A 12,767-nucleotide genomic window follows, 5' to 3' on the forward strand; every position below is an offset into this window, starting at 1 on the left:
GCTCCAATGGCCTTTTAAATCCCCCAGGAGGCCTACATAAGCACGCGAACTAGGTTTTGACTCAATCTCTTGCCGTTCGCTATAGGCAAGGAGGAAAGTGGGGAAAGAACAGGCGCTCAAAGATGTATTACACAACAACGAAGGGTGGAGCAGGCAGCAGCAAACAGGTCAACTCAGATCAGGGATTGAACTTAGCGTCCCCTGGGTAAGAGGAGATCTGTAAAGAGTCGGACGGACGGACAAACAGATGGAGAAACAGACAGTGTCAGTAGTATCACGCGTGTATTCTTGCCGCCTGCCTGATGAGCAGTGGTAGGACAGCACAGATCGTTATTCCTCCTCTCCTGCCTCCTCCCCGTCAATCACACGTCAAAGCTACAGGGTCAGACGCAGCGGCATTACCCTAAACAAACAGGCGCATCATAAACCCGCAAGCTGCCAAGGGGCTGCATTTATCTCCTCCCATCATCCCATACCCCCTACCCTACCCCCGCCCGCACCCGCAAACAAGTTGGAGAAATCCAAAAATCATTACTTCCCAGAACAATGGCTTTTGTCCCTTTGTTTTATTGGGATAATAAAAAGTGCGGCTGACATAAGCTCCTTATGTAAATACAGCTTCCCGCAGAAACAAAGAGAGGTTCAACCCAGTTGTGCTGAGCGTGGAGAGAGTAAATAGAAGTCATGACGTTATATGTGTGTGTGTGTGTGTGTATCTATCGACAGCTTAGTATGGTTGTCGAACTTGTTCTACTCCTGCCTATTCACCGGAATCCGTCGGTGTCCACAACAATCGACGGTTACCGAGCTAACGAGCAAGTGTCCCGCATCTAAAAACTCTGTGTACAATAAAGACCTGGGCACCGTGTCAGAATCAACAACCACAAAGGACACGCTCTAAAATGGATCATGGGTTTCTCCAAACACAGCCTTTTTACTACACTACACAGCACAGTAACATACTGTAGGCCCCCTGTTATCTAAAACAGAGAGAATATCAGCTGAAGATAGGCAGTACCGACAGAGACGAGGATACCGTCACCCCCCCTACGTTCTCTTCTCCCCTCTTGCCTGGGGTAAAGAGAACAGCCTTGTTCACCGCTACGAGAGTACGTAGTAATCTAAATAAATAAAAGGAAAGACATGTCATCTCATCTGCCCTGAAGATTGCCACAACGAAACGCTGCGTCTCCGGAAGACATCAATTACCAGCGCGCCGCTGATGAATTCAAGCAATTCCCCCTGTTCTGTTATGATGAACACTGTTTGGGTGTATTCTACCATTCACCTGTTTATCCCCTTATCGCATCGTTTGAATTACTATCATTACAAACCGATGCTTCAAAGACTCAATGTCGCACAGGATCGTGTAACGTTCACACAGCCCTCGACGCGCTTCGATCCAACACTTTACCAGAGGGGAAATTAACATATTCAAAGCATTCAAATCTTCTGAACGGTACAGGTTATACTCACAGATTACAGAGGGTACATGAATATATACAAAGATCCTGCACATGTGAAATATGTCAAATACATAGCTAGGTGAAACGCAGTGGAGGCTCCTCAGAGGAGGAAGGGAAGGACCATCCTCCTCAGTGAATTTAATAAATAATAGTGAAACATTTCAAAAGTTATTATTTTTAGATAAAACTATACAAAATATATTCACGTGTCACTACATAACTGATTAAAATACACTATTTTGCAATGGTCTACAGTAGCCTCAGAAGCACTCTGTAGGATAGCACCATTGTGTAGCCGGAGGACAGCTAGATTCCATCGTCCTCTCGGTACATTGACTTCAATACAAAACCTAGGAGGCTCATGGCACTCACTCCCTTCCATAGACGTACACGGTACTTATGACAACTTCCGGAGGACATCCCACCTATCAGAGCTCTTGCAGCATGAACTGACATGTTGTCCACCCAATCAAAGGATCAGAGAATGAATCTAGTATTGATAGCATAAGCTACAGCTAGCTAGCACTGCAGTGCACAAAATGTGGTGAGTAGTAGACTCATAGAGAAAGACAATAGTTGAACAATTTTTAAGCCATTAATTTATTCAAAAATGAAGGAGGAGCAAGAGAGAGAGAGAGAGTGACAGAGAGAGAGAGAGAGAGAGAGAGAGAGAGAGAGAGCTAGCTATATTTTTTATTTTTCCCTCTCAATTTCACAGACTTAGCTAGCAAATTCAGCTAGCTAGTTTAGCCTACTCAACCACCCGGCTCAAACAGAGGGATGCTATGTTAGCTAGCTGGCTATGACTATCCAACACTGGAACTCTTCCAAGTCAAGGTAAGCTTTTGGTTTGACTAATTTATTGCCATCTGGGCCCGCCATTGTAACTGCTAAACTGCTTTCTGACTGTACACTATACTGCATTAGCCAATATGGTGACAATGATGTACGCTGTGTGTAGCGGTTATGATATGAAGGTTTGGCTTGGAACGTTTTTTTCCCGCCTGGTCCCAGTTCACAAGTGAAGGGAAAAGGTGAGAAGAGGACAGTGCGTAGACGTGAAAAGGAATACAACGAGCTGTTTGTATGTGGCTATGAAAGTAAACTGTGTATTCCTACCTCCGATTCTGTTGAAAAAATGTCTTCAACAAAAGCATACGGAAAGAAACGGGGATAAACATACCTGAATTTGTCCAATAGAAACTCTTGTTTGCAACTGTTGGGCTAATGAATACATCCTAGTTCAGCTGGATGCAGGCAAGAGTGTACAAGGTGGTATTGAATGTGTGCAGCTACGTTGTAAACTTTCGTTTATAGGCTATGGTTGTAGCAACCTCATGATGGGTATAGGGAACATTCTAGTATCATGTAGTAACCTAAACCCATCGCTGTTACATTGAACTGGGTGAACGGAATATGAATGATAGTCATCCAATATGCTGTAATAGAAATAAGACAGTGCTCATGAAAAAATAATTGTCCTCCCTCATCTTAAACGGCACCGACCGCCACTGGTGAAACGTATAAATAAAGTACAGCCCATTTAGTATGGAGCAGTGCTCGTGAACACATGTCCTGGAGGGCAAGTGTCCTGCAGTGTTTATGTGAGTCTGGCTTGTTTAAAACCAGCCTATAGGGTCAGTGCCATGGCAAGCCATTTCCTCTTGTTTTGGTCATTAAGCCCCAGTAGGCCGGAGATCCTGACACCTGTGTGCCCTAAAGGAGCAGGGAACAGGGAGCAGACAGAGATATTGATGTACAGTAGTACAGGACACTTGAAGTAGGCCTGCCGGCTGTGGGAGGAGAGAGAATAGGAAAACTACAGTGGATGTGTGAATTCTGGAATACCACTCAGGCCTTGGATGGGTCGATGAACCTAAACACACACACACACACACACAAGCACACACACAAGGATAAACACACACATGCACACACCAGACAAGATAGACATCCCCATTCGACCCCCTGAGCTACCGCTGGCATCCTCTTCACCCCAGCTCGGTGACGTCCGCCCTGCCAAGCGAACGCCGTCCCCCAACCCCCACCCCCCTCCTACCACCACTATCTCTGCTGTCTTCCTCCTAACCTTCCGAATGACAGCCGCTAGGGGAATTGACGCCAAGGCAGACATCCCGCCGAACATGAAGATATACTCTCCTTTTCTTCTCTCTCTTCCCCCTCTCCTTCTCCTCCTCATCTTCCTCTTTGATACGTGAGAGGGTTTTAACCTCTCCAGCTGCCGGGGCCTGCTCCAGTCCCCTCCAGACCCTGCTTGGTATGCTGTCTCTGTGTGTGTGTGTGTGTGTGTGTGTGTGTGTGTGTGTGTGTGTGTGTGTGTGTGTGTGTGTGTGTGTGTGTGTGTGTGTGTGTGTGTGTGTGTGTGTGTGTGTGTGTGTGTGTGTGCTTTGGCTCTGGAGGAGAGGGGCGAGGAGAGGGGAGGGCTGGAAGGCTGATAAGGACTGTGGGCAGGCAGAGCTTGTCTGACCCATACGGGCCCTTCACAAGCTGTCAGAGCCCTGGCCCTCACAGGGGGGGCCTTCCGTCTGCGCTGACCCAGCCCTGGCTCACCCAGCAGGGGGCAGAGAGGGGTGAGGCTGGCTGGGGCGCTCTGGGACTGGGGTTGACGGGGCCTGCCTGTTTTCATGATCACACAGACCAGTCAAAGTGCCAATCATAATCATCACTACATTCCAGAGAGATACACATAGTATTATCTTATTGATGGACACATGTCAGCATTGAGTCAGTCGGACCAACGCAAAGAAAACCAACCTCTGAGTTTTGCTCATACAGAACCAAACTGGGATAGACCTTTGTTTCAGAAACAGGGCTGGTGTGTGTGTGATAGAGAGAGGCAGGTGCCTGGCTGGGGAAAGTAGGAGTCACAGGGTAGAGGAAGCTCTGGGCTAGTGTCTGAACACCCACACACTGTCGAGACACACACACACACACACACACACACACACACACACACACACACACACACACACACACACACACACACACACACACACACACACACACACACACACACACACACACACACACACACACACACACACACACACAGCCAGAACAGTCAGAGAGCAGCAACAAAACAACAACAAGGACTGCTGCAGAACACGGAGAGCTGACATTGTTAGCAGCGACGGGTACAGAGGTTCACAGGGATAAAGAGGGGGAGGCTGGGAGACTGGCGCGGCGTTCTCGCCCCACTCCCAACCCCGTCTGCCTGCCTGCCAGCGAAGAGGAGCAATGGCGGCACGGGGGAAATCAGCGGGGCACAAACGCTTCCAGTTAAAAGTGACATGACCTTTTGATTTTGTCACCTGTCACCGACTGCCATGTCTTCTGCTGCACTGAGGAGCGCCTGCCAGGCACCGCAGCCTCCCTCGCTCTCTCCTTTTGTCTATCTCTCTGTTTTTGGGGCAGGGCCACTGCGGAGGTGTTCCTTTGGTTTGAGTGAAGGCACACTGGGCCAGGCCCTTTCTTTTTCTCTTTCTCCTCCTCCTCATCAGAATATAGTTCATTCTCCTCTCTTTCTGTCAACTCAAATCCTTATGGGGACACATGACATCCCATTGACTTCTCCCAAGGCTTGTTGCTCATTTCAATTGATTATATCCCAACCTATCCTTTCACGGTACAAGCTAACAGAAATGGATTGCTGTCTACATCTCACTAACAAGACACTGATGGTCAAATGGATATACTGTGCATTCGCTATTGACTTAATGTGAGAAGAAAGACAACAATTAGTCAATTCAAGTAGAAGGGGCAGAGAGAGAGAGAGAGAGAGAGAGAGAGAGAGAGAGAGAGAGAGAGAGAGAGAGAGAGAGAGAGAGAGAGAGAGAGAGAGAGAGAGAGAGAAGCTGCAGGCTCTATCCTGGCAAACACCAATAAAGGCTGAGAGAGTAGAAATTGGCGGAGAAAAGGCCCATGGTTGTATGGGAGGCCTAGTCTTTTGAAACAATATGAGAGAGAGAGAGTGATAAATTAGACCCAATCAAATGATGAGAAAGCAAAAAGAGAACTATTTGACACACTGGAAAGAATCAACCAACAAAACGGAGCAAACTAGAACACTATTTGGCCCTAAACAGAGAATACACAGTAGCAGAACATCTGACCACTGTGACTGACCCAAAACTTAAAAAATCCTTGAATATGTACACTCGGGAAAAAAATGTCTATCTAGAACCTAAAAGGGTTCTTCAGCTGTCCCCATGGGAGAACCCTTTGAAGAACACTTTTTGGCTCCAGGTAGATCCCTTTTGAGTTCCATGTAGAACCCTTTCCACAGAGGGTTCTACACGGAACCCAAAAGAGTGCTACCTGGAACCAAACAGGGTTCTCCCTGGAACCGAAAAGGGTTCTAAGGGTGCTATGGGGACAGCCGAATAACTCTTTTGGAACCCTTTTTCTAAGAGTGTACAGGCTCAGAGAGTCGTACTATTGAGAGAGGCCGTCATATGCGGGTGCAGTTCCTGACACTTCTCCCTTTTGCCAATGATTTTCCGGAACTCAAATATTATTTTCAGATTTCCCAAAACTTGTACGAAAAGCTTGGTGAGGAGAAGCCCCCCACCCATCGACTGCCCGCAAAATGAGGTGGAAACAGAGCTGCGCGTCCTCATTTCCTGCCAAAGGTATAACCATATGAGAGACACATATTTCCCACAGATCACACAGACCCGCAGAGAACTTGAAAACAAATCAAGCATTGATAAACTCCCAGATCTGTTAGCCGAAATACCGCAATTTGCAATCACAGCAGCGGGATTTGTGACCCACTGCCATGAAAACAGGGCGACCAGTGGAGCACAAACAACATTGTAAATTCAACCCAGATGAATCAGTTTACTTGTCTTCCCCTACTAATCGCACTACAACTATTCGCAAGAAGTTAAAAACACTGTACGTAGCTGATAATATACATTTGACACATCTTCCTCCCGTTGAAACCTTTATGAGTGCAATGTTCACTGTATCATTTTGTTGTTGATGTTTTTAGTTTCTTCTCACTTTCCTTTATTCTTTATTTCACTTGCTTTGGCAATGTAAACATGTGTTTCCCATGCCAATAAAGCACAATTCAATTGAATCGAGAGGAAGTGAGAGATGGAGAGAGAGAGGGAGGGGGAGAAAACACACCTTAAATCTTGGCTGCCAAGTTACCAGCGACGACGTTGTGTAAGTATTGTGATTTACAGGCGGTAGAAACTGAGATGCACTTCCTGTGTTCCCCACGACAACGTAAAGGAAACATGCTACCCAGATTTTTAAAAATACCTTTAGACAGATCCCTGATGAACATAAGCTCCCTATTCTGCTTAGAGAAGACCAGCAGCCAGCAAAGCAGGCAGCTAAATGTGTCAACCTGTATCACAACCAGAGAGCGATGGGAAAGACTTTACGGTTGTCAGTGTTTTTGCTTTGTTTCAATGTATTTTGTTCTCTTTTTGTTTTGTTTCCTTATATATATATATTGTTTTAAATTCATTTCATTTCTGTACATGCTCATGTATGCACTCTAAATATAAATTTTATAATACATCAAATAATGTATACCCCCATACACATATCCACACACTCCCATATGCAAACACACCCATACAAAACCAGGGTACAGAACTACCGATACCTGCATGCATGCTCACCTACACTCCATAGACGTTCCCATTGTACCTCATTGTACCTATTCAATGTTGTTACACGTACACACTGCATGATCTCATTGTACCAATATATATTCTTATTTTTTTGTTTACTTATCAAAGCAAACTCGTTTTTAGATGATCACATTATTACTATTTTTATTCATTTTACTTCTATTATTTGTAAAAAAAAATATGTTGTAATATTTATGTATGTATATATACATATTTTTTTTCTTATCACCATTACTATTATAAATGTTTTACTCTTATTGTTGATTTCATTATGTCACTTCACTTTAGCAACAGTGGCCTTGTCATTCGTGCTAATAAAGGATCTGGATCTGAAATCTGAGAAGGGAGGAAGAGAGAAGCACAGCGAGAGACAGCGAGAGAGAGAGAGACAGCCAGAGAGAGAGAGACAGCCAGAGAGAGAGAGACAGCCAGAGAGAGAGAGACAGCCAGAGAGAGAGAGAGACAGCCAGAGAGAGAGAGAGACAGCCAGAGAGAGAGAGAGACAGCCAGAGAGAGAGACAGCCAGAGAGCGAGAGACAGCCAGAGAGAGAGAGACAGCCAGAGAGAGAGAGACAGCCAGAGAGCGAGAGACAGCCAGAGATAGAGAGACAGCCAGAGAGCGAGAGACAGTGAGAGAGCGAGAGACAGCCAGAGAGAGAGAGACTTTTGTAAGTGTAATGTTTACAGTAAATGTTTTATTGTTTATTGTCTACTTCACTTGCTTTGGCAATGTAAACATGTTTCCCATGCCAATAAAGCCCTTAAATTGAATTGAGAGAGAAAGAGAGAGCCTATCTGAATCTGAAATCTGACGGGAGAAATAGAGAAGAACAGTGAGAAACAGAGAGAAAGAGAGAAAACGAGAGAAAACGAGAGAGAAAGAGAGAGAGAAAACGAGAGAGAGAGAGAGAGAGAGAGAGAGAGAGAGAGAGAAAGAGAGAGAGAGAGAGAGACATCACCGGCGTATTTCTGCACCATGACAGCATGTGCTATAATTAACACCTCCACAACATCTGGTAAAGAGTTTTCCGGGCCAGTGGCTCAGCAGTGCCGGTCGGTCTTCCAGGGACGGCCCTACAGGCCTCCAGCTTTTCCATTCCAGCTGAGCTGTACCCCGCTTGACTGAGCCCAGCCACCCGGCAACCCAACCCGGCAACAACTCAGAGACGGAACCTACCAAACGGTTCCAGGTTTCAAAACAAACGGGGTGGTGGTGGGAAATGGGTGACTACGAGAGGTGATAGGTGCTGATGGAGGTGGTGGTATTGTTGGCGCTGTCATCCTCTCTTTGTCTCCAGACACTAGTCTGCCCGGAGGGTGCAGTACCACCTCCAAACAGTAGGGGTCTCTACTGAAACGCAGAGGGTAAGTATGCAAGATGGACAGCTCTTTAAAAAAATATATTTAAAAAATAGTTATATTATTTCCCAACTGCAATGAGAATAGCATACAATTACGTTGTGGCATTGGTCAGACTGTCTGCACCTGTAATGATGTCTTAACACTTAAAAACACCCTGTCCCCACCACTCTAACCAGCAGCGGCACCATATTCTCTCCCTCTGTCCTGTCATGGCTCACATAGCCCAGCAGTGTCTGGCATGTTAATAACACCTTTTATCCATAACAAGCCACACACCGCCTTAGAGAGGGTGACACGCGGGTCATCTAATGGTGCCACAGCTGACAGACAAGATAACAGGGTTAGAGGTCAGAAAAAAGGGCAAGGTAAGAGCTGACACTGTTGCTGCACCAGGTCTTTAATAGCTGGTCCAAGGTCATCTTTTCTGTTCGGCACGTCTAAGGCCTGCATGAGGAGTACCGGTCTGATATATGTTGTATAGGAAGAGAGTATTAGAAACAAAGAGAGTTGCACACTCCATATATATATATATATATAACCTCCCAGTAATTCATTGGGTGTAAAAAAAACACAGACGTTTCGGCATCACCGCGCCTTATTCCGTTTAGTGTCACGACTGCTTGAACCAGGTTGTGTAGAGTAACCAGAGCGCCAGTGGCCCTCAGGTGAAAATTACAGCGTGTAGAAATACAGTGTGTTCGTTTACCCATTATGGACGGGGCTGTGGTTTTGGTATAGAATACAAGAGGGATACTCACAGTGAACCCATCACATGGAACTCCTTTTATTTCATTAGGGAGTTTGTAATCAACTGAGTCTTCGTCCCCCCCCCCCCCCCTCTCTTTTTAGTTAAAGTGAGTTGAGTTCAAGAGAGATTCCTCCAGCATTACCCTCATCCCAGGTTTTTGGAAAACCACAGCCTTCCGGATGCTGACCCTTGGTGAAGCACAATGATTTAATATTACATGTTCGTTAAAGCAATTAGTGGCCGGGTTGTTCTTTTCTCTTCCAGGCGAGTGAACGAGGAGGCCACAACTTTCTTTCTCCCTCTAAACCACTTCCCCCCCCTGACACCAGTGACAAAATGGGAAACACTGCTTTAAAACAAACAGGGACATGCCTTTAGGGATACATCAGTGTCTGTGTGTGTTCGTGTGTGTTCGTGTGTGTGTGTGTGTGTGTCCGCGCGTGCGCGCGCGTGTGTGGCCGTGAAAGAGAGAGCTTGGCGTGCGCGCGCGTGTGTGTGTGTAACATGAGGGACAATCATTTTCATATCATGTACACAATCACATCCCTTACAAAACTGTCTTTCTCCTAGTGCTATAGTGCTGTCTGGATGGTTGCGACTGCTGTGTGTGTGACTCTGCAGCAGAGGGCTCATATTACTGCAAGGTGAAATGACTGCCTGCCAATGTGAAGATGGCAGCCGAGCCCAGGCGGGAGAAGCAGGATGACACACTCCGAGAGAAAGGTCCCTATAACATGTCACAGCTCCTCAACCATCCTGCACAGCAGTGCTCAGATACTTACAAAGAGAGGGAAGGAGAGATGGAGGCATAGAAGGAGTGGGCCGCCTCATCACAATCAGTTGCGCCTATCCTCAGGCACTGATATCACACGCCAAGAGAGCGGTGATTTTCTACAGAGGACATCTTTTGTGCCAGCTATACAGCATGTTCCTTCAGCGCAATGGTCTCGGGTGTAAGTGAAAGGTGCTAATCGGAAACAATTACTCCCATTCTCCTGTCCACGCATTCCCCGTATAGAATGTACACAGTGAGAGAGAGAGAGAGCGAGAGATTCCGTCCCAGGAGGTGACGAGGAACTAACTTCCCATGTTTTTAGGGACTGTGTGTGAGTGGAGTGCAGCGCTGTGGCTCATCATGGGAACGGGGCTCAGTCGGCGGCTTTGGCTAATGGGAAGCATACCCGTGTGTTTGTTTACTGTGGCAGGGAGCGGAACCCCCCCCCCAATACCTCATCTGTTGTGGTTACAATCGTCAAACTGTAGAACAATGGAGGCAGAGAAAAGAGTAAGGGGGAGTAATAACATAACGGCAGCTCTGTCCGAACCCTCCTCTCTCATTAGAAGCACAGGGCGCTAATAGTGGACCACACCAACCTGGTTCTGCAGGCACACATGCACAGACAGCCAGACAGCTGACCTGGTTTTGGCCAGGGCTCAGATCTCACAGTTGTCATACGGCTGGGAGATTTTCCTTAACATGTGATCTGACCAGGGAAAACTCTGGGCCCAGGGTCGTTCCTGGTCAGGTCACTTAGTCAGTTACAATTCCTGGTCTTGTACTCTGATCGGCCACAATGCTGTTCAGGATGAGAGAAGTGTAAATTGACGTTGACGTGTGACGAGTAATACACTGTGTTCACAAGAAGAGGGACGTTTTCCCCCCTATCAAATAAATACCACTCATTACAGTGTTAACTGGTTTTAATGTAGAAGCCAATTCGGGGAGTCCTCGAGACAGTAGGAATGGGGAGGGGGGGGGGGGGGGGGGGCTCTTCTGCATAGAGAGTTATTTGTATGTGAAGTGAATAGGTATACAATCTTTATTGCTTTAATTCAATTAAAACGTGCCTGGGAAAAATAACATTGTTATTCATAGATCATATGGAGGTAAATAAATAATGAAATCCTTTTTTTTGTGTCTAGAGATTTCTGTCAAGCAATGTCGCCATCTACAGGGAAATACTGCATATACAGAGCACTGAAACAGAAGTGAAGCACGAAGGTACAAAAGTGACAAAGCTGCATGTGTGTACTGCTATGTGTGTACCTGGGTTTTACGCTCAGTTTAACTTCCGTTGTAAAATACATGTATTTCTTGCTATTAATTGCGACCCAGCTACAATAATGTCTACACTGGCTAAACACATCTATGCCTGAAGCCTGCTCAAGTAATTCCTAACATTCAGGTAATACTAAAACCAGTACATTCACAGCTACATTCATCACATCCTGTTTTAAAAAGGACAATTAGTTATTCAAATTCGTTTCACCTGTTGTTTTCATTGGTTTAACAGCTATCAGTTCCATCTCCTGAACAATCTGCCGAACTGCGACCTCGTGAAAAATGAAGTCATATACGTTAAGAGAGGACAACATGTGGTCGCTTTATTGTGCATTCTGGAAGGTAGTCTGGAAATGCTCTTATTAAAATGAATCCCTTCATTGTTCACCCTAGCACCACAATTCCGGTCCAGTTTCTGCGTCACACGACTCTCCAACTACACCTCGGCAATGATTAAAACATGTCCACTTCTCCGTGACATTGCTTTGACACTGTTTAATTGGAATAGGAGATAAAAAAAATAAAATACAATTAAATACATATAATACCAGGTAAGTGGCGTAGCGTTGCTCAAGGTGACAAGCTATTATTTCCTCCTATGCAGAGGATGAATTTGAGAGCGATTCTTGAAAGTTCAAGGCAATTGGCATTTCTCATTTAGAAGCGTAATGGAATGAATTTTCCCTCCGTGTCTGTTTCTTGTTTGTATTAACTTTGCGATTCTTTTCGTTCCTATTTCTACATCTAGAGAGAAGGTGCCGACACAATCTGTCCACTCCCTAGTCCACTTCCGTGAAACTTTATGTTTCCTGGATTTTGTAAAGTTTTAATTTAATTGAATTATTTTACAAATGTATATTTACAATAATGATGTCTTAGCACGTACACATTATATATTTTTTCACTACATACATTTCTTGTATGTGTTTTCTATAGTGAATATGACAAGTATTTTTAGGATCAAATCCATATTGAAATGAGATAAAAGAGATGATTGACAGAAATGTGTGTGAGATGTAAGCGCTTGCCATGTGACCTAGAACTAGACAATTAAAGGGGCAGAACGGCGTAGGGATACATAACAGGGACACTCACCACGTCTTGCCTGGTGTCCTTCCCCGAAGCGACAAGGATATAGTTCCAGGCCAGCGGCAGCAGCAGAGCCAGAGGAATCATGTAGAGTTCAAAGTTCCACACCACGAGAACAAAGAGCTGCAGAGAGAAAAAAAGAGAGAAAGAGAGAGAGAGAGAGAGAAACACTTGGGACTTAATGTAGCAGAGACCTGCATTGACCTCAAACTGCAAACACACATTCGCATATCGCACATACGCATAAACATAACACAGACCCATACATCTGATAATATATGTATGATAATCAAATAGAAGAAAGCCTTAAATGGACGGCTGTTGTGACAAAACAGGACCCCTGATCCCAGAGCTGGGACAGGGCC

General features: G+C 45.5%; 1 protein-coding gene across 1 annotated transcript in view; it reads right to left on the reverse strand.

The window, feature by feature from the left end:
• Positions 1 to 12,525, reverse strand: part of LOC129825919 (multiple C2 and transmembrane domain-containing protein 1-like) — a gene marked incomplete at its 5' end in the record, with an annotated part of 45,032 nt that extends 32,507 nt beyond the window's left edge. The window contains 1 exon segment of the mRNA XM_055886036.1: positions 12,409 to 12,525. Within this exon segment, the coding sequence (XP_055742011.1) occupies positions 12,409 to 12,525 (117 nt within the window).
• Positions 12,526 to 12,767: the final 242 nt, after the last annotated feature.

Source organism: Salvelinus fontinalis, chromosome 28 (assembly GCF_029448725.1).
Source record: "Salvelinus fontinalis isolate EN_2023a chromosome 28, ASM2944872v1, whole genome shotgun sequence".
Taxonomy (NCBI): Eukaryota; Metazoa; Chordata; class Actinopteri; order Salmoniformes; family Salmonidae; genus Salvelinus; species Salvelinus fontinalis.